This window comes from Myripristis murdjan, chromosome 23 (assembly GCF_902150065.1).
Source record: "Myripristis murdjan chromosome 23, fMyrMur1.1, whole genome shotgun sequence".
Lineage (NCBI taxonomy): Eukaryota > Metazoa > Chordata > Actinopteri > Holocentriformes > Holocentridae > Myripristis > Myripristis murdjan.
Window position 1 is genome coordinate 14,621,670 of NC_044002.1, and position 22,589 is coordinate 14,644,258.

The following is a 22,589-nucleotide window of genomic DNA, read 5'->3' on the forward strand; positions in this document are numbered from 1 at the left end:
GAGTTTCGGGAAAGTTGTCATTTTGGAGATACAAGGTTGCCACCTGACCACAGCTTTGGATTCATTCATCATTCAGTGTCTCTAAAACATATGGGATCCAGCCTGGAAAATAGCATTTTACCTATAAAGAGCCTCAGTCTTTCAAAAAGTTAAATACTCTATGTTTAGGTTTGTGTATTTTTTATTTATTTATGCTTTTTCAAATGGATTTCCCATGGAGATGGTGTTTTTTTTCCCTCCTAAAATGGAGCATCAGCTAAGGAACTCCCAAGTTTTTATTGTGACACACTCAGCCTGATCACACACAAGGACACATGCACATAGTGAGCACCCAAGCACACACACACACACACACACACACACACATACACACACCGAGATGCACAAAGTGTCATACATTTCTTGTCACGTCGCCTAAACCAGCGGCTCAGTACGGAACACCTGACTTTGTTCTAGTCCCTCTCAGTCACTGCTGCTTCAAAGGCAAAGCTAGATTAAAGAGAGCCAGTATACGGAGCTTTTTCATCTGTGCTTCGTTGCAGCGCCAGTCCTGCTCTGCTCACTTCAGCTGTTGGAATTTGAATGAGACAGATCTAGGTAGGAAGAATGGGGGAAGAGCAGTCTGCAAAACGATGTGGCGTTCACCTATTCATATTCTCCTCTATGGGACACATGATCCTGCTGTGAGGAAAAGGTGCAAATATGGAACGCCACTGGAGGAATCTCAGACATGCAGGCTTGGTGTACGGTTTCGTTAAGGGGACCACAACACTTCCTCATAGCCATTGTCACAAACAACTTTTCCAATAACCACTAATCCAACTCTTCCTTAAACATTATCGATAATCTACACTGGAAGCCAACAAATTCAGGCACATCTTGGTTTTGAATTATAATCCACATCTTAGTTGTCTCTTTCTCTAATTTGTCCAGCCCTGATTACCTCACCTCCCGTGTGACTGGTATAGATTTACTAAGGGAAATCGGCCAGAGATAATGGCCTTTGTCTGGATTACCCTCATCAGTCATGATAAGAGTAAGAGTCACTAATGTTTTATACTTTGAATTTACCTTCATTTAGTTACGTTATCCATTGTTTCAGCATCGGTGAATGTTTTTCGTTTCTGTTTTGGGCTTGCTATTTTTTGCTGTTTTGCTTTTGTCAGGTGTACTTTTTCCTAATTGTGCTTTTTAAATTATATGAATATGTTTACATTCTAAATGCTGAATTTGAGGTGTCGGCCTTTAACGTGGAGCTGGTTGCTGTTCATTTACTTCTCCCCCTCAATCAGGCGGTTGACAGCGGCTGTGCTCCTGCTGTCTGTTTGCACCCTGAGGAAGGCGGACATACTGTAACACATCAGTGCAGCTGGTAATCTATATTTCCATGTATTACCCACTAAAATAAATCGATTTTTTTTTTTCGTTTCTGTAAGGGAAGATTTCCTTGGATTTGTTTTTCTTAGTCTGAACACCCCGGCATGAACACCCCACCCCAACATTGAAGCCATGCCGGGGTTCCTCATCTACCAACTTACCATTTCATATTCTACAAAGTTATGATGGTATTATCTCTTTTATATTGTGTCCTGAATGCCAGTGCCTTGCATGAACGCTAAGCCTCTGTGCCTAAGCGTTATGGCGTGTATTGTGGTTATGCCATTGTGCTTTATGCATGTATGGAAATCCTCTCCTATTTTAGTGCAGGCTACCACACCGAACTATACCACCGGCCTGCAACAGATCAACATTCAAATGCATTCAATTATCTTTACCACGCACACTGGGATTAATCATTTATAATGCCAGGTCTGCCTCCAAAGCATTACTCCTCAGTTCCTCTGCCACTTCTGTCAAAGAGAAATTACTGATAGAATATTATACTGGGAAATGGGTAGCTGAGAAAAATCAGTACAGCGCTTACCTGATGTAATATTATGCATAAAGGCCCCAGTGTTGGGGATGCCAGTCTGATATCTCTCATTAATTCTTCAGTTCAGTGGGCTGTGGACGGACACAGCAGATTGACAGGGGATGGGGAGACTTCGCTGGCGTCTCCTTAATGCTTTGAAATAGAAGTATAGTTTAGCTTTGATGCCTCCTATCGCTAAATGGACACCCCCCACACACACCTCCCTGCCACCACCACACACACACACACACACCTCCTCCTCGCACTCCCACCCCACCCCCACACACTCTGTCAGTCAGTCATCTCAGTGTGAATACATGAATACCGTAAATGTTAGCGGTGAGCTAAATGACTGTGTGTGCGCTGTCAAGCAACAGCACATCAAAACTCTTCCTGACTCCCCGGGAGTGAAAAAAGATGAGCGGGCTCGGTACAGCCTCAAGGCAGGTGTAGCATCGTCCCAGGTGCAGTGATTAATGCAGTTTCCATTTAATATTCCCATGTGTTCAATTAGCCATCATTTGCTTTATAATCACTTTCTAATAGACTCCTCATTCTCTGGCGTTACTAATTCTATTGATAAAGTCAGCAGCAGCACTAACTCACAAGGGTTTCCACTTCATATGTATCTTAAATAATCAGCTCGACAACTTTCTGACATTGAATCGGTGCCTGACACAACACACACACACACACACACACACACACACATCCATGCATCTACACATGCACACATAGGCAGGATCAAATAGTGTATGTCCTTGTTCTCAGCTGGAAACAATCCAGTTTTTTTTTTTTTTTTTTTTTTTTTTTTTTTCAAAGAGCAGGGAGATAGCAGGCGCTCCTCTTTTGCCGCTCCAACCCAAACACATGAACCACCAGCCCTGGCATGTGTAATGTGTGTATGATGGAGCTGCACTTATCTGTCACCGCTGGCACAGACGAGTTTAAACGGAAAACCTAACACTTTTGCTATTCTCTGTCTTGCTCAGTGTTTGACAATGAGCAGAGAGGACGGTGGCAGAGATGTGATACAACTGTGTCAAGCTTTGTATTTCAGATCAGACAAGTACAGGGATGAATGCAGTGTGCCTGTGAGAAATGAGAGTGTGCTGCAGCCACCATGAAAAATAGATCGACAATTTATAGGTCACTAGCCAATGTGTCCACTCCTTTTTAAGTGTTATGCTGAAGACAGTAATGGCCTACAGGCTCTTTCTAAGTTGTTTTAGATGAATGCTATTACGTGTTTGGGGGAAACTTCAATGCTAAGACTGATACGGGCACAATATGTTGACATTTGAATAAACACATACCCTAATACTTTGTACCACATGACACCAAAAGACACAAGGCAAATCAGGCTGCACCAGAAGTTACATAAAGAGTAACAACAGTTTATTCACTTTTTAATTTTTTTTAACAAATATCACCATCAACACATATGAATTCAAGGTCTTATCAATAAACTTTACAAGTGAAAAGAGGCAGATCTCAGTACCACCTAAATGGCAGCAATCACATAACGAAAAGGCTGAAAATATGATACATTTTATTGACAACACCTTGACATGTGTTGGCCTTTCAAAAGGTAGCCAAATTATATGAGGAATTTATCGGACAGACCATAAAATTAATTTACAATAAATAGGAAAAAACGGTAAACAATATAAATATGAGTTATTTAACATTATTAACATAATACACACATTTCTGATTTGTAATAATAGTCGGAGACCCTTGAGTCAACGAATCAAGGAGGCAAGTATTCAAAGAACCACTTGAGAGTACGAAGACTTGACCGCAAATTGAGGTAAAGATATTGAAGAAAGTCCTTCCTATTCAGCTCTTAAAAATATGAGCCTTTGAAATGGCATATTGAAATTTTCAGTGCTCTAAATTGAAGTGAGATTTGACATTTTCAACAAGATGAAAGGAGAGAGTGTTTTATGAGTGAAGATGACTTGTTCTCCAAGGGTTTCTCAGCTGTCTCTGTTTTGGTCTGGCATACTAAAAGAGCTACAGCACATTGGGCTCAAGTAGTAGCAACTCCCAACTGGATGATTTGGTTTACAGAGCAATGTTGCCTTTGAATGGTTATACAAGCATAAATAAGAAATTGCAATAAACTGCTTACAGTACATTGACATTCAGTGTAAAAAATGCTTTACAAAATGCTATTGAGTTTACAAAGTGTGAAAAATATTGTACTTTTCCCCTTATAAAAAAAATGCTACCTCAAACGAGGCAAATGAAGTTGTACCGCTTCACCCGCGATGAAAAAGAGGAATGGAGAGAAACAATAATACATAAAGTTTTATGTGTTGGTATTGACCTTTGTGCTTGAGTCTGTTTGCCTGCACCAATATGCTACTGAAACCCATCTGCTACTGCAACCCAGTGAATAATCACCGTTGGGAGACATCTGTTTTTGATTCTTGTGAGTGGCAGAGGTCACAAAGGGAAAAAAATGACAGATTTTCAAACATTATTTTCCTTCAAGCACTAGTTACAAAGTTGCTAAAGGTTGCTACAGTAGTCATCAACACTGACAATTTTCATTTACATTTCACAAAAGTGAATCACACTTTTGTTGCATAACAGAGCCAATGAAACAGTCCCTGAAGTACAGGTCAATTGATATGAAAGTGTACAGTCCTTGACAATAATGTGTCTGCTAGACAGTTGTGACAGAAAGAAAGGCATTGTGTACTTTGGTGCCCTCCGGGGCCCTGGCTCCATGGCTCATTAACTCTTGGATGGTCATCCAGTTATCCAGGATCTTCTTGTTCCGTTTCTTCATCATCTTCTTGTGGCTGAGCTCCAAGATGTTGATTTCCTTCCTGCCTTCAGCTCCGCTGGCTGGTCCCTCCCTCAGACACTCCAGACGGCTCTTCTGCATGAACTCCCTCCTCTTCCTCTGCTCCCTGGCTCGGGCCAAGTGCTGCTTCCTCTCCTCTTTGCTCCAGTAGCGGCCCATCTTCATCTCACTCATAGCATCGTCATCTGTGGTCATGCCTCCACTCCTCTCCTCTCTGATTCTCAGTGCTCGCTCCCGGAGGATGCGGTCACGAGCGGGCCTCCGTGCCACGTAACGTGTGCCATCAGCGCGAACTTTGACCTTCCACTCGAGCCGGGGTTCCCCTGGGCGTCCATTGCGATGCAGAGGCTCTCGGCAGACGCTGAGCAGACTCAGCTGGCTCTGGGAATACTCCAGGGACGAGTGCTGCTGCAGCAGCTGCATGTAGCTCTGCAAGACACAGGAGAGCATCATTTGCAAGAGAAGAGAGGAGAATTTCACTTAGTGCTATTGTGCAAGTTCAGGAAACACACTGCCTGACAGTCAATCATGATCATTTTTGTATTTATGGTTCATTCAAAGCATATGATCTGATCAAGAACCCATGTTTGAAAAAACAATCCTGTAGATTTTTTTATCCAGTCTCTCTTCTAGACTATACCTACCTGGAGTTGCCTGGCTCCTCCCTGGCCTTGATGGTGACCTTGATAAGGAGAGGCATATGGCAACCCCCTCTGGGAAGATCTGGTCCTCCCTTTCTTCTCACACCTCTCATCATCTGCAGGTAGGGCTGGATCTGACTCAGAGCGGGACTGGTTGCTCTGATCTGGGCTGCTGGAGATGACGGGGCCTGGGTCTGGTCTGCTGTGAACAGGTGTGCCGTGGGGCTTGGGGATGGGGATGGGACTTGACGAGGCCAGTCTAAGGTTCTTCTGGTTGGTGAGATTGATGCATCTCTGGAGAGAGTGGTCAGGTGATCTCTCCATGCCTAAAGGTGTCGACCGGGCACTTTCTGCTGTGTTATAGGCACTGGAGCTGTCCTTCTCTCGGACCTTATCGCTGTCTGACCTCTCTGGGTGTTCATGGATATCAGCCAGCCTGCCTTGCCGCTTGTGTCCCTCTTTGGGGCTACGTCCTGGGGAGCAGGATGTGGGTTGAGGGGGATCCAGCTGGTGGGACTGGCGGAGCTGGTGGGCCTGCATGATGCTCTGGCACTCCAGCTCGATGCTGCGTAGCTCCTCATTCAGCATCCTCAACTCCCGCTCCACCCCTCCTCCTCCTCCCCCATCACTACCATCTCCATCACCTCCTCCCTGCTCAGTAAGGCTACACTCGATGCTGTGTCGAATGGAGTACACGCCGCACTCGCCTCCATTCCGGATCTGACACTTGAGCTCCAAAAGTTGCTGGAAGCGATTCTCTAGACCTAAGACACCACGTCCGCCACCACGAATACCCACTTCACCTTCATGGCCCTGGCCTTTGGGCAATGTCCTGGTACCCTGGGTGTCTTGAGACAATGCAGCCCCTCGCCTCCCCAGCCTATCGCCCTGGTTGTGCTCTGCCCGCCATCGCTCCCTTAGGCCATGGGCCGGGCTCCTTCTGTGGAGCCTGGCCAGTAAGGGTTGGTGCTCTGGACTCTCTGTACTGCGTCCAAATCCGCTGTCCTGATTATTGGAGGAACAGGTAGCTGTGTCTGTCGTTACCTCTTCTTCAGCTGGATGCTGGTATGTGAAGAAAGAAAGAGTTAGTTCCCCCAGGAGGACTTTTGACTGACTAGCAAGTGCATCTTTTGTCTGTACACTGCAGGACATGTTGTTTATCTCTTGAATTGCATTTGACATGGGGCTCATTGTTTGACTTCACAGTGAAATGTGAGGGGGAGGATGATGATTATGTTGGGTGATTAAATGCTGTGCTCTGAGGTAGATGCCTGCTTGCTACCCTCCCTCATCTCCTCCCACCCTCCTTTCCACTCTCTCTCCTTCATTCCTCTCATTATCACTCCCACCCAATCTCCTTCCTCTCCTTCATTCCCTGATACTTTGCTGCCTCCTCCCTCTCTTTCCTCTTTTATTGTTCTCTCACCTCATCTCCTCTGGCAGTGTTATGCTCCTTCTGCTTCCTCCTCTCCTCCAGGATCTCCATCTTCAGTTCTTCGAGAAGCTCCCGTTGCTCATCGTCCAGCCATACCTCCTCTTCCAGCTGAAATCACAGTGTGTGGTCAGACATGCCTCTCTTTGTGTGACTGTGTATTTGAAGGTAGGAGTGTGTATGTTTTTGTGTGTCCGTACTGTATGTTTGCACACATGCCATGCAATCACAGTGTCACTCAGAAAGTGAGGAAAATGCACTTAGCGGGCAGCTGCAGTTATTTGACATGACATATCTTGTCAAGATACACCAGAGAGCCGGTGTGTGTTTACCTGCATCTCTGGCCTGGTCACCAGGAGCACAATACTCCTGACATCTTCACTTGATAACAAGGCTACAGCCTTTTCTCTGTCTTGCACTTCGCAGCCATTTATCTGTGCATCAAACATAAAAATGAAAGTTCAAACAAATTCATTTTCTTATAATTGCTAATTATGTTACATGTAGTGAGGAAGCAGACCATTCCACTGACATACACAGACACAGAAACCAGACAGTGTGAGAGGTAATTTTATTATCGTCCAGCTTGTTTATATGAGACAAGCAAAATGAAGGTAACCATTGTTCTTTGGATTGAAACCATGCCTTGCAAATTGACACCTTTCTCTCGCTGCCTCTGTCAGACTCTCTCTCACTCACTGTCAGTCCGCTCCCTGCTGTTTCTGCTGTCCCTACCTCTTAACTCCATGCATCCATAGCAAAGGCAGCGCACTAGGTAAAGGGAGTTAGCGGTGAGTGTGTAGTCCAACCTCACGAGAATCTGTTCTCACCACACATCCAGACACACAATTAACTGTTCTTTGACAGGTGGCGTTCATCTTTTCCTCACTAGAGTAATGGGGCTGTCAGAGGGAGATAATAGGGCCAGGAGTACAGCAGACCTCACTCCCCACAATCATTCATACTACTGTGAAAAAGGTACACTACGGTGAAAGAACGAAGGCACAATATACAAGTAATACAGAAAAGTATCATTGGTGCGCTCACTGTTCATTTAAATAGTAAGTGACTACAACTACAGGGTGTTAAAACAAGATTACTTGAAATTATGCTTCAGCATTTCTGATCTAAATTGCTGCAATTTAGTCTCTTTGTGCCAAGCTTGGCAGCCAGCATAACCAATGGCAACTTTTTTGCAGATGTTTTGGGTCAGTCTTAATGGTCACCCATCTGAGGTGGACATTTTTCCTGTTGTAAATACTATATGGTGCTACAGAGAGCTTGCTGTCCTTGTGGAATTAAATTTCTGGGTGCCTGGGTGCCTGGACATAGTCCTGCTTGAAGCTGAGTGGCTTCCACTTTACCGCGTCAGGCAAATTTGTGGTTCAAGTTGAAAAATTGAAACTTGCAAACGCCTCTTTGACTCAATTTGCGCTGCCTAGGGCAAACTTGCATCCATCTCGTTCAGTTTGCCTCATCCCACCTACTTTACATGCATGCATCCTGACTATATATATATATTTTTTTTGCGGGTGCTCTGTCTGAATGTACTGTCAGAACGAATGTGTCATTTTCAATAAAACTGCTCAAGGACAGTGCACATTTGCTGGTTGCATGCACAATATTGTAAATAACAACGCACAGGGATGCAAAAGTAAAAGTAACGCAATTCTGTATGCTCCCAAACTTGACACATGGATGAGCTGAAATGACACATCCATTTTAAGAGTGTCATCGCCTTGAGCACTGAGTGCTTTTTTTCCCCCCACTGAAATCATATGCACTGCTATAGTCAGTGCTTGACCTGGCACATAAGATATGTTTTCTCATTATGTTTGCAGGCACACTAGAGGTGTGCTGGTCACCTAAATATATTTGGTGCTGGCTTACTTTCAAAGGGTGTTGTCACTCCGTTACAAACAAGACTACAGTGGTTCAGTATCCTGTGGGCACAGATACTGCACTGAATCCACAGTGGCCCAGTTCAGGTGTGGCATGTTACATGACAGTATCCACTGAAAAAGCATGTTTCTGTTCCAGCAACTCTGACATGTTAAGTGTTTGCTTATTATGAACACACATGCATGTACACATCCCATCTCTCCCACAAGCCTCTTCATATAAAAACACTCTTCTGTAACCTGTAGACGGTAGGTATTACTGCTTGCTGGAGAGAAAGAGAGGGAGATAAATAGAGACAAAGACCGAGACAGAGAGGGGTGCTAGAGATGATGTAGTGCCTGGTGTAACCAGCACTAAGGACTTTAATTTCCCTGGTAAAGTGTGGCGATTAAATATGCATATGCTCGCATGGACTGGAGACAATAGCCCCTAAAAAGAACGTCTTACAAGTGGCTCGTCGATCTATGTTCTCTGAATGTTATATGGACCACAAGAAGAGGAGAATGGATGATTATTCAGCGTGAATGCCAGATTCATTAGGGGAGATAGCACTCTGTCGCTGCTCTGGGACATGTCAAGGGTTAAAACAAAGATGAATACAAAGAAGATGAAGTCTTTTGTTTACGCTATGAGTGTGTGAATGCATTAGAAGGTCACAGAGCCTCGTCTGAGAGAGCTTCTGTAACTGAGTTGATAATACACACCTGTAGGATGCGATCGCCCTCCTTGATGCGGCCGTCTCTTGCTGCTATGCTGTTAGGCTCCACCTGCACACACATACACACACACACAAAACAGCAACATAGAAATCAATGCTGATAACATTACGATAAGTGGCCATTGTTTACCTCTGTCTGCTCCTTAAGAAGAGATACCATCACCTATGTAAAGACTAAGAGAGATGCATTGCTCTTATTCTATAACGGCGTTTCAGCTCAGCCCATGCAAGACGCTTACTCAACAGCTGAATGACCTTGTAAAGTTCAAAATGAAATAATACAAAGAAAAAGTCACCAAAAATGCAGCCATGGGGCTTGTGTCCAACAGCAAAAGTATGCAGATCACAGAAAACAGGAAAAATAATATTACATTCCAATCATATGAGCAGTCAGCCATTTCCAGTCAATGAAACCAAACACTGTAAGATGAGGCAGAGTGCGGGATATGATTAGAATTCATGTTTCACATTCACACTGAGTATTATTATGTGGTGATGAGGTCCATGATGGTGGCCCACTGGCGCCAGGATGTGTCAACAACAATCCGACAGTTTTATATTAGGAGGAAATATGTCTTTATGACGAGAAAATCCACTTTACTCTCGTCTTTGTTCATTGTTTTTCATTCCAGGGTGCATGAATTGATATTCCTGTCAACTGCATGTTTCAAAGTGGAGAGACACAGGGAGCATGAGTGAGAGAAAACCAGAAAGAGAGAGAGAGAGAGAGAAAGAGGGGCAGAGAAAGAGAGAAGAAAACAGCAAACTAAAGCCATTAAAAGTCATAAATGTTTATGGCACAAACGTGTAGACATTCCTACTTGTATAGAATCAACATCTCATATTTTCCAAAATGCATCCCGGTGGATATGTATATAAGCCGGTGCAACACTCCAATTCCAGTGTCGCTGTGAGCCTATGAGCCCTCAACAATCATTTCGTGCACTTTGTTGTTCTTGCATTGAAGATCAAGAGAGATAGCTACACGTGGAAAAGGAACCTTACTGGAAATGGAGGCACAAAAAAAAAAAAAAAATCACGCGCTTCACAAAGTCGCACAAATAATATCCATAAATACATTTTAATGAGGCAAATTAGCATTTTTATCCTTTTATCAAAGGTACGAAAATAGACGTCTTCTGTTGGTAGGTGACTGTTTTCACAATCTGTTGAGGTTCAGCAGGAGCAGGAGTTAGTGGTTTTTATATCTGTGTTCGAATTTCTCTGGATCAAGAAGAACAGGTGAAAACCAGAGGAATAGCCTGTTCAGTTCACAGTTTAAACAAGTATTTTTTTTTTTTTTTTTTTTTTTATTAAAGTCTGCACTGTCATTTGTAATCCCTCTGCCATTTACATCTTTATGCCAGCATCCTGATCCTCATACCCGCCTCATAATGGGATTGAAACAGCACCTGCAGTCAGAACAACCATTTGTTTAATACACTCTCAAGTGCTTAAAACCTTACTGAGCTGTAATTCATTTAATTTTTTCAAAAGCACCTTTATGTGACATGAAGAGTTAATTTCCAAGAATGTTATCTATTCATGTTGGAAAAACTATATACCTGAAGTTTATCAATCAATATCTTTAAATTATAGGACCCAGTCTGTAAAACTGTGACCATTTTATCAAACAAGGGCTTGAGCTGCCTATAGCTTATTTTAAAATGAGCTAGAATCTGTTACATGTCTTCACATTTGTCATTTTGCGTAATATTTTTAATAGGTGGCTTTCTCGTTTTGGTGCCAAACCGATCATATGTCTTTAAAGACTCACCGGTTCTTCTTAAGCCATAAATCCTTTGAATTTTCAAAAGAATCTTTATGTGATGTGCCCACCCAACTTGGCTCTTTGTTTTGTGTCTTTGGTATTCAGAGGGGACGGATGAGAGAATGTGTCATTTAACACCCTGCGGGAGAAAAGGAGGGTGTCGCTCAGGACTAATTAAAATCCTCAATTAAAAACAAGGTAAAGGAGGAGGAGGGAGAATGGCAGGACGGGAATCACATTTCAAACTTGGTTTCCTCTCTGTCCATGCGTGGCTCATTCTCAGTCGATATTTGACTGGCAAACACTCAAACATTTCCCTCCTTCCTCTTAATTCAGTTTGACTTGCTCTTTGCTCTAGTATGTATGGATGGGAATTCAAATGGGAATACATGCTATCTTTTAATTACTTCCTGCTAGGAAAGAAATTGATCGTGGGGATGACTTTGATTTAACGACATGCTTCTTACAGAGCCCATTGTGGTGCACTTGTTTATAACTCCAGCACTTCCCCATAGGGTAACACTTAACTTTCCAGTATGGTAAATACCTGGGATCTTGTAGGTAATTACATGCTACGAAGCAGCAATTACTGCTAATTATTTTGTGAAGTTCTAAAAAATTCCAGATAATCAGTGTTTTATGCGAAAACCTACCAAGTAAATATGGCCAGATATCTGCAAGCCAGATGGAAATAAGCTCATGTACAGGTTTTGGGCCACCTTGGTGCTCATTTCTTCTCCATAAGTACGGTTTGGGTCAGGGCTCGGGCTCCCAGCCACATCTTGTTTTCAAAGCTTTATTGCAAATATATAAAGATGTGTGGATATTCATAGTATTCTATAAAAGTATAGACAAGAACATGGAAATATATTTATGACAATCTAGATTCGACTGTAGCTGTTCTCATTGCTATGCTTGGAACAACTGGGATACAGAGATTTTGCATGAATGTGGGTAGGAGTTCCCAGTATCTATTCAAAACTATAACATGTAACATGTTCTTATGACTTAATTAATTTACTCATGTATTAATTCATTTCCCCCAAACAAAACATCTGCTTTGAAGCTGCACTATTGCACTATGTCTGTTACTCAAAGCCTATTTGCTTCTACCACAGACATATTAACTGCTCAGTTTAAATTTTCATTGGTTTTATATATCTCCAGCCGATCCTGCCAACATCCACAACCACTTGTCAACCTGAACATCCCTACATGTAGTTCTCAGAGACAGAACACACCAAGAAACACACATGCACAAAGAGTATAACACACAGTGTCACTTGTTAAGTTGCTCTTTTACTGGACTTAGCCGGTTGGCAAAGATTTAGATTTAACTTCATTGCAGCAAGTTTTCCTTGTCTTAACATTAACTGCCTTCCCAGTCTCTCAGTAAAATATGAGTCCATCTTCATTTACGAAGCTGTTAGCTGGTTGAGTGTTTTTGTTATGCTTCAGTGGCATTATGAGGGGCTTACTGTTTTAGTCTGTGCGCATGAATGTTGTTATATTTTTTTTTTTATTTTGCCTAAGTGGGTATTGATGAGGATACGTGTGTCTTTCCCTCTAGTTATTTCTATTTGGGAACTCCAAGTGCACTTTTAACTGTATAACATTTGCTGGCATCCTTATTTCCTACAGTTGCACTACAAGTGGTTATTTATTGATGAATGAAGCTTAGGACTTGCCTGCCTTGGGCTAAAGTCTGGCTCAGGCTGTGAAATGGGTTATGGGTTGGCGTATGAATGCCATGGGCTTGGGCCAGGCCAGGGCATTAGTTTCAGATTAGTTTCAGGACTTTGGATATCGTAGGCTTTCTTTCAGCTATTGCCTTTATCTGCTTGGTCACCATTGCTAATGACTGCCAAAAATCTCTTGTGTGCAAATATCTTATGAAAGCACAAAACGCCACCCCTATCATTATCAAGCAACTCATTGAGGTTTTTAGTTTTGTCCCTATCGCCCAAACCTAACTGAGGCATTAATTTGGCTCAGCATTTATTAAATGAAGAGCACTGAGAGCTCAAAATGGTATTAAAGTGAGGGACGGCAACTTACAGTCTTGCTAAGCGAACTTTTAATGTCATTACCATACTACCAGATAACAGCAAGGAAAATACTGATATCAGGCTGCTGGCATCATAGGACATAGGTTTTTGCAGTTCACATGCTCACCTGCACATCCAAGAAATGATGCAAATGAGCCCAACTGAACACAAATTGTAAACTGCAGCTTTCAAGCACCTTTAACAGAGCCGCTGTAGAAGTAGGATGAGGATCTTACCTGGCTGATGTAGATGGCGGCGTCCTCCTCATCGTCAGTCCTGTAGCACAGCGTCAGGCCCAGCTTCTCCTGGCTGTTCTGCCTGCACAGCTCCACCTCCTGTCACACACACAGACACAGACCAATGGAGGGTTTTCCACCATGCATCTTTGTCCCACTTTGATTACACTGGACTGGATCTCCAAAGTTCATTATAGAGGTTGTTCTATTGATTTATATCAGCGTTAAAATGACACCAGTGCCCTTTGGGAAACCCCATCCATCTCTGTTTCTGGGCTCGTTGATTGTTACTGTGAGGCAAAACAGACAAGGAGTGATCAGTTTTGGAAATGTTTTTGTTGTTCTGTGGTCATGGGAATCCAAAATGGTTCCAGCAGTGAGGACCTATGTAAATTTTCTGCAGATGTATTCATGCAAACCTCCAGCCTGTCTTTCTCCCTCTCTGTCTCCCTCTCCCTCTCTCTCTCTCTCTCTCTCTCTCACACACACACACACACACACACACACACACACACACACACACACACACACAGCGATGAAATATTAATCCATCAGATCCGGTGGGGTTCGGTCCCATGGAGTCTTGTTCTAGTTGTTCACCCCCTCACGAACTGTGCTACTCCAACTTCACACATTCACCCAGATACAGACCTAAAGCTGCAGCCATCACCGTAGATAAACACAGAACTCAATGCAACACACACACATACACTATCACACACACATGCACACACATGAACAACACAGCGTAGAGTATGACAAAACACAGGACCACACGCAGGCACACACACATACAACACACACTCACACACACGGATTGTTTGAATTTCAACTGAATATTCATGCACCTGATAGTATAGTCATTGCAGGCTTTTATTTGCTTAATATTCTAATATAGCCTACAGTGGCATAAAATGCAAATTAAATACCAAAGCATGCACACACACACAAGCCCAGCATGTGTCCTGTACATCACTAAAATGAAAGCTCACCGTATCAAACCAAACCCAGTGTGTAACAACATACGGGCCTGGGCTTTGATTGCCATAGTGATGGTATTTCACTCACTGTCCCCTCCCACAGGAAATTGTCTCTAAATTTGGTGTGACTCGCGACTGGCACTTTTTGATCTCTGCTGTGTATACGGTAATCACATAAAGATAACACCGGGAGTAATCTTTGTTAGCCCCACACTGCTAAATTCATTTCGCAGCATTGTGAAGTTGTGAAAGGAGGGGTGAGCACTGTGGGGTAGTAAAGGTGGGAGGAGGGGTGGAAGAATTGAGCCTCAGCCCCAATTTGTGGAGTATTTTTTTTTTTTCTATCAGGGGAAAACACAACAGCAGAGACTGACAGGGAAAGTAATTAATTTCTGTGGCATTTAACCCCCTGCACAGACAGCTCTGACCTTCAAAGGTTGGTGTTTCCAAGGGGTGTGCAGTGTAACACCGTGTGCCGGTCTAGACTGCTCAGTGCACTTCTCCAGTTTAGTGCACTCGCTGTGCAAACCCTGACAGTGAGACAGCGGCTGGATACAGTTGGATCAGACAGCGCAAAGGCCTGAGCGTCAGCACACGTTGTCTGGTATGCTGGGTCCCAGACAGCTGAGGAAGTAGATTACTGGGTTGAGCTGCCGCGCTGTGTAGCCTACTTGTGAATCGAGTCTAGACACGTGGAACTGAGTACTGGAAGTGAAGGGACTCCAAATCAGCGATGACTGGATCATAATCTTTGCCACTTTTAGGTTAAAGGAGCAGTTCACCAAGCTATTTCCTGCCAAGTAACAGTCTGAATGAGTAGAAATTCACTGGGGGCTGAAAGATGTAGTTTGCTGGTGGTTTTTTTTAGGAGGAAATAGCTCCCAAAGAAACTCTTTGCCACTGAGGGCGGCGGATTATGTCAGGTACCCATGTCATTGTCTTTGGAAAAAGCTGCTGCTGTGGAGTTTTTCACATGCAAGTTTATGTTGGTTTGAGCTGAACAAACAAATACACAACCGGCCCGATTTTGTTGGGAGACAGGGAGGATCAGGGCAGAGATAGTGTGACGTTTTTTGTGAACTGTTCCTTTAAAACTCCAGCTCCAACTTCAAAATCCAGCATCACACTGCATGCTGTGATGACTTGCAGAATTTCTGTGTTGCAGTGCGTGCCAACAATTTTAAATCAGCAGCAGCACATTCACCGCGCGGCACGGGAAATGAAAACATACGGACAATAGGTGGCGTTCTGTCTCTGAGAGCCACATTAAACATGATCAGCGCCTCTGTTTAAAATCCACATCCAGTGTTTAATGTTTGCCAGGTTTCCCTCAAACAGAATTAGCACCTCAGTGTTCATGGCCCATTGTTTCAAAATTGCAGATTATGAAATTCTCTCAGCTGTGGCTATTTTGTATGCAAAAATCTCACCGTTTTTCAGTCAGATTATATGCGATTCATTTTTTTCCCCTACATCTACAGTATGCAATGATGCAATATTGCAGCACAGTCGAGATTTGGCAGACAGGTCATGTAACAAAGGAGTATATTGGCAGCGGGAGTACCGATGTGGATAGTCTGTGTGAAGCCAAGCTGAAGCTGTCATTCAGAAGTAATGTCCCTGAGAATGGCAGCCCTATTCTCTGTTTCATCCAAGAGGAAAACCATTCATGCCTCAGTTAGATACACATGGATGGACCGAGGTAAGTGAGGACGTCTGTTTCTGTGTGTACACGGTGTAAGGAGGGGGTTTGGCTCTGTGTGTGCGTGTGTGTGTGTGTGTGTGTGCAGTGTAGTGCAGTGTTGACCTTGTTCAGATGCTACCACACACACACACGACGCTCATTCATCCAGATGAGACTCTAAGGTAGGCCACAGCTGGCAGCAGAGGAATCCTAATGACCCAGAATGCAGTTCACTGAACCAGGAAGTGCCTATTAAACCAGTGAGGACCACTGACAGTAGCAAACGTCACCCATCACTGTCGCCCAGATTCACCTCTTAGTGTACTGGCTGAGGTGCATGAAAAGGAGACTTGTATACACACACACACACACACACACACACACTGTTGGAAACAAAACCCCTTGTTACCCAACATTTGAATGATTTTTGTCATGAGTCACAACATAGATTTTGAATTGTTCTACACAAACACCGCAGCATTTAATACAAGATTATTCATTTATTTGTGATTCTAAAAGTAGACAAGGGGATATTTCACAAAGGCCAGTAGGGCTTGTCAATAAAGCCACTTTGAGAGCTTTGTCACCGGCAGAATTTATGAGATTCAGTATTGATTTTTTTTTTTTTTTTTTCCTGGAGAGCTAACCAATTAATCTCAAATTCTTTGATGAGCGCCCATGTCTTTTCCTCTGCATGCTGTCTTGCATGCTGTAAGATACTGTGGCAATGATACAGTAAATGCAATGTGTTCTCATTTAATCTTAAAAAGACGTCTCATTTTTAACACATCTCTGCCTGGTTTGGGACAATAAAAATTTGTGCACATTTTCAACACAAAATATGTATATTGACAACACACAAGCATTTTTTTGTGATGAAAACAAACAAACAAACAAACAAAAAAACACAAATGTATGGTGCCCTAAAGTAGTAATCTATTGAAAATGACACATCTCTGGTTGCTTTATCTACCAGTGAGGTCAGCTTTGACAGCAAATCAAAATGAATTCAGTTTAGTAGTAGTAGTAATTAATTTGTTGTCCTTCTCCAGTCCTCATCTTTTGAAGTGAAGCTTGGCCACTCTGATATATTTAGAGCCCTCAGTCCAATCCAAGGCTCTGAATAGACAGGAGGACGTAAAACACACAGATCGGAGGATAATCTAGCAATCGCAGGTGAGTATGAAAGACATTTGTTGATGCAAGGTCACAGCATTCTTCAAGAAGAGTTTCTTGAATGATTGTGTGTCTTAGTTTGAACCCCTATTAGAACCATGCTGAAACAACCACAGATATTTAAATCAAGACGCCATGCTCTGAATAAACACCTGCTAGGCTGCTGTGGTGGAAAATGGTTGAGCACTTTGCTGTTTGGGGCATATTCAATTCAGTTTAAAGTGGCTGTCTGAAAAGGCGTGTGGGGATTTCTGAAGGACAGCATGAGATGAGTGTCCCTCCGTCTGCCACACTGAATTCCAAGAGGGAGTGGGCTGCTCTTTGTGGTCCGGTGTTATAAAAAAAAATGGCCTTCCACCTTAAATCCAGGGACTCTGCTACACTGAACAACACAATGTAAAGAGCAGATACTCATTTTACTGGCCTGCAGCCAGTTCCTCTCTTGTATTGTTGTGTGTGTCATGCATCATTCAGGCCAGCCTTGGATTGTGTATCACAGCTGGCACCACCGTGGCCTTGTGTGCTATTGCATTATTGAAAGAAATTAAACTTATTCAGCCTAATCACAATGGACTGGAAATAAATAGGCAGCTACAAAAAGGTCAAAGAGCATTTCCACTGTGCAAGTATTGTGTCCATCCAGGGCTTCCAATTTGTTTGGCATGGTATCATCACCATTTGTTATTTGTTTTCTCATTGAAAAACTGAAAAAAAACTCTCTCTCTCTTTCTATCTATCTATATGCATGTATCAGGAGTCTACAGGTCATGGGAAATTATAGAATTCTGATCCATCTAAGGGATTTAATACATTTTGAGTCATGATAGGTCATGACTCCAAAAAAAAAAAAGGCTAGTATTTTTTACTAAACATATTTATTTGCATTGCTAAACATGTTTAGTGAGTGTTTAAAATTCTGGTCAAAGAAAAGAGTATTACGTAGTGTTTGTATAGGTCATGGAGCTGTGCCATCATACCGCCCAAATGGAAAATTAAACTGATGCAAAACTGTACCTCGTACTCATACTCCTCAGGCCTCTCCACCTCCGCTGGGGTATTGGACAGATACTCTGGACACTCATAAAACTCATGTTCCATGGTGTGGATGGAATGACAGCTAGAGGGAGAGGAGATGAAAAGACAGTCATGTTCAAGATCATTATATTCCCATCTGTATGCATGCGTCTGCTTGTTTGTTTGCTCACTGCTAATTAAATGCACTGGTAATATGTTTGCTGTTATGCTCTGGCGATGGAGGAAAGTTTTCGAGCCAGTTAAGTTTATATTAATTTTAAAAAGATTGAGAGAGATGGGGAGGAAATGAGAAAGCATTTGGAGCTGAGAGCAAGAGAGACAGACAGAGTGCAAGGACAGATGAATGCAAGAATAAAGTCTTCAATGCCACGATATTAAATCTCCGCGGAGCCCCATCACCTAATGTTCGCTGTAAAGCATCTTTCAAACAAAACTGAGTCGGTTTATGAAGGTCTTATCGTGTTGTTGAGACTCAAGTTACCTATTATGAAAGGCGAAAAACTGTTATCGGTTATTTTTTAAGAGTGAGCATCACATTTATCAAATGGTGAATATTTTGTTGCAAAATGCTCCATGAATGAATGATCGATCAACAAATAAAGAGATAAAGATGTCAGTCCTGGGGAGAGGAGCTACACACTGAACAACAATCAGCCACTCATAACAGTTATCTTCACTGTAAAGTATCACCATGATAAGTGTCTCTCCATAATCAGTGACCAGGGACTGGCTGATTTCTAGTTTTATAGGACAAATTGATTTCATTTGCTGGCCAGCAAAGGCCTATAAATAGCCCAAGACTGGACGCAGCACCAGACTGCCTGCTAGATCAGCCCATTGGCTTTTAATCGCCTAGCAAAAGCTCCCATTAAAGAAAATGAATGTAGCACACAGAAGCAATTACTGCATGGAGTTTTGGCTCTGCACAATGATATTACAGGGACATACTACTTAGCCATGCTGGGGGTTTCCTCACTATGATACAACTTGCTTAATAACCACAATGAGATGGGGAAGAACACTACAGCAGCCTTAGGGAAGGAACAAAAAATAATAATAATAATAATTTCTTGGCTTGAGTTATCAAAATACAAAGAAAATAATTCCCAGTCCATCCCAGGAAGGAAGAATGGGATAGTTAATACTATGCAATTCCACTGCATGCCTTACTGCTTGATTGTGCATGACTGATGAATGTTTATTTGCAAGGGGTCTACTGCATGCTTTGTGCTGTACCTTTGCACTGCATGTGAGCATCTGTTGTCCTTGTCCCGTGTCTTTTCAGTATGTACTGTGACACTGTAAGCTGTCACAGGATAGACGGTACTATAAACTTCTACAGTGGCTCCTACAACTGTGCAACAGCTTGCCCTTACCTGTCAGACAAAAGAAAGGGGCAGATATCGGGGACAGGTGGGGTGGCGGGCCGAAGCTTGGCCAGCGCCATGATGTGTTCAAAGGTGATGTCAGTTTGCGTGCACACATCCACCACACACACTTCCTGTGGCACGCCGCCATGGTTACGGGACACAGTAGCTGTGGCCCCGTTGGGAGTTCGTCGGAGAACCTGGACGACGATGGGGTCTCGTCTGATGGCCTCCACCACCGCCTCCTCATGGCCCGCCTTGGAGAAGTCACGCCCGTTCACCTGAGGGAGCAGAAGAAAATGTCATGAATGCTGTTTCCTATTACATACTACTTGCTGAAAAGTTAACTCAGAATAAACAAGTTGTTGTTATTTATCCCCAAGAGAAAACACTTATTTGCCCAAAGGTTAAGAAGCAGGATCAGCCAGGTGGTGCTGCGGTCCTGGAGCTGGCAGAGGTCGATGAAGCTTCCACTTCCCAGATGTTGCATGTTATCTAGTCCACACTCTTTTCTGCACCGGCCCTGCAAACCTAAGCTCCCTCTTGACAATAAATACAGTAAAAAGTATTGTATTTTACAAAGGAGGGACTGGTCAGTGGAGAGTACAAGGAGATTTCACTCACTAATGCTTGTCTTTTCCTTTTTAGCAACAACCTGTTTCACATTCAGAGCTGGGAGCTTCCCAGTTTACACCCACACTCCTCCACTGAACATCTCCAGTAGAGCCACTGGAAATTCAATTCAATGCTTTTGAAAAGGGCACTCTGGCAGTAATTCTTAAGGGAAGGGAGGGAGTACATTATACATTCTCCTTCTTTACCTATACTTCCCCGTCAAGATCAGACATTTTAACTGCTGGCCAACTAATCACAGGCGAGCTTCTTTATCCTAAGGCTACTGCTGCCCATTTGTTATAGATGTAATGGACTTGCACAGAATTCACACACAATTACATGCATTTGCAGAAAAAAAGACTGCCTTCAAACCAAGCCAAGGTACAATGTTGATATTGCATGCCTTTTGAAAACTATTAAGCCCATGGGATGAATAATAATAACAGATATCAGTGCAGTGCACTATGAAAATAAAGGGCAGCAAATAAACAAAGAAAAGTGGAGCAGTAGCAGGGGTTAGCCGTTCCCCCACAGAGCTAAACTCATTGTTTAGCAAGCAGCACTAAACAGGTGCATCTGGCAAGGACTGGAGGCGCTGGATGTACCTACTGCTTTTGCTATAAAACTATTAAAAACCTGTTTGTCACACTGTGCTCTTTTGCTAAAAGCAAAATGATTTTTAACTTAATTTCTGCCATCTTGTGTGAGGTGCTGAAAACATGCTCTTTTTATTGCAAACGACAAGAATAACAGGCAAGCGCTGTAAAGACCGGTTCCTATGGTGACACAAAGCTACATCAAAACAGGACGTGCGAGGCGGAGATCTGCTGGTCAACTCGTGGGGTCAGAAAAGGTTGCACTAACAGAGGCTGGGTGGAGGAGAGACGCGCTTAAAGACATCATACTGACAGGTGTCAACTAATGTCTTCGGCGTGAAGACACACACAAACACGCTCACACACACGGAGCATCCATTCCATATCAGACACCTTGTTTAAACCAATTACAAGGCCTAGCTGTGTTAAGGCTGTCAAGTTCATTTTCAATCTATCACATCCTGAGACTGATTGTCTTCATTGATTCGGTTCGTCAGAGAGTGTCAGGCTGTTTCTGGAGGGCTTCTTGATTTGTGAGAGCACCCGAATGGAAAATATGGAATTACACAACCTAACACTATGATCGTTATATGGAGAACAGCTTACAAAAGTGATAGTCTCAGATAATTCATTTACATTTTGGGGGAGAAAAAAATAAGAATATTTCTGTTTTCTAACATATAGATGTCAGGGAGGAAAGAAAGGCTCTGCACCTTGACATTAAACTGGTGATACACAAAGTGAAAGGTGCTCAAAAAGACATCTGATCATGCCATCATCATGGCAGAGAAAAGCAGACATTTAATGGATAACAACAATCAGTTGGCCAGGTGAACCTAACTAGCAAATGAAGGCCTGCCTAAACTAGAGAGCACATAGATATAGCTCATCTAGAATGGACTGCTTAGTGTGTTAACCCTAACCCTAACCCTAGTGTGTTTTTCAAATAAATAAATAAATAAAGCATGATAAAACTTTCTTTTTTCATGCCTAGACAGTGCATCACCTGCAGTACAGGTTCAAAAAAATCCACTTTCCACAGTTAAGATGAATATGATCAACATGGTTATCCTCATGGAGGGAGATTGGGCATCATCTGTGCAGATGGCATTGCAGCCCTCCTTGATATGCAGCCCAAGCTTTCCTCTGTGTTGGCAGTATACTGCAGGTTAAAGGGGCATGAGAGCAAATATACTACATTGTTAGAACCACATGTGATAAATTAATCGAAACTGCTTTGTTTATGAATGACTGCAGTAGCTTCAGCTGCATATAAATTTCATCCACAGAGAAGATGCCATATTCCCCGTTGCTCTGTGTTTCCATGAGGTTGAGAATGTCTTGGACTTCTGTTGACTGTGTTTCTCATATTGGTGAGTCATACAACACTGATCAAAGGTTCTTGCAATATTTGGTCAGTTGTAATTATGGGGATGTTGTCTTATTGTTATTAAATATATAGTCCCTTTCTTTTTCTTTTTCTTTTTTTCAGCATGCAGTCACATAAAGGCAGACAGACACATTCTAGATTGGATAGTTCTATGTGTTCTCACTTGCGTGCTGCAAATTAGCAGCACCTGGCCAGTTGCTTGTTCTCTATAGATGTGTCTGCTTTTGCGTCATTCTGTTTCACCAGTCCACGTGGCGTAGCTGTA

At 42.8% G+C, this 22,589-nt stretch overlaps 1 protein-coding gene across 1 annotated transcript in view; it reads right to left on the reverse strand.

Annotated features, from left to right (window-relative positions):
- Positions 1–4,589: 4,589 nt before the first annotated feature.
- pdzrn4 (PDZ domain containing ring finger 4) overlaps positions 4,590–22,589 on the reverse strand; it is a 48,080-nt gene continuing 30,080 nt past the window's right edge. Inside the window, exons 2-9 of the mRNA XM_030045365.1 lie at positions 19,733–20,004; positions 18,336–18,438; positions 13,482–13,580; positions 9,413–9,475; positions 7,139–7,240; positions 6,801–6,917; positions 5,378–6,436; positions 4,590–5,162 (exon numbers count right to left, since the gene is read on the reverse strand). Of these exons, the coding sequence (XP_029901225.1) occupies positions 4,590–5,162; positions 5,378–6,436; positions 6,801–6,917; positions 7,139–7,240; positions 9,413–9,475; positions 13,482–13,580; positions 18,336–18,438; positions 19,733–20,004 (2,388 nt within the window). The remainder of the gene's footprint in view (positions 5,163–5,377; positions 6,437–6,800; positions 6,918–7,138; positions 7,241–9,412; positions 9,476–13,481; positions 13,581–18,335; positions 18,439–19,732; positions 20,005–22,589) is intronic.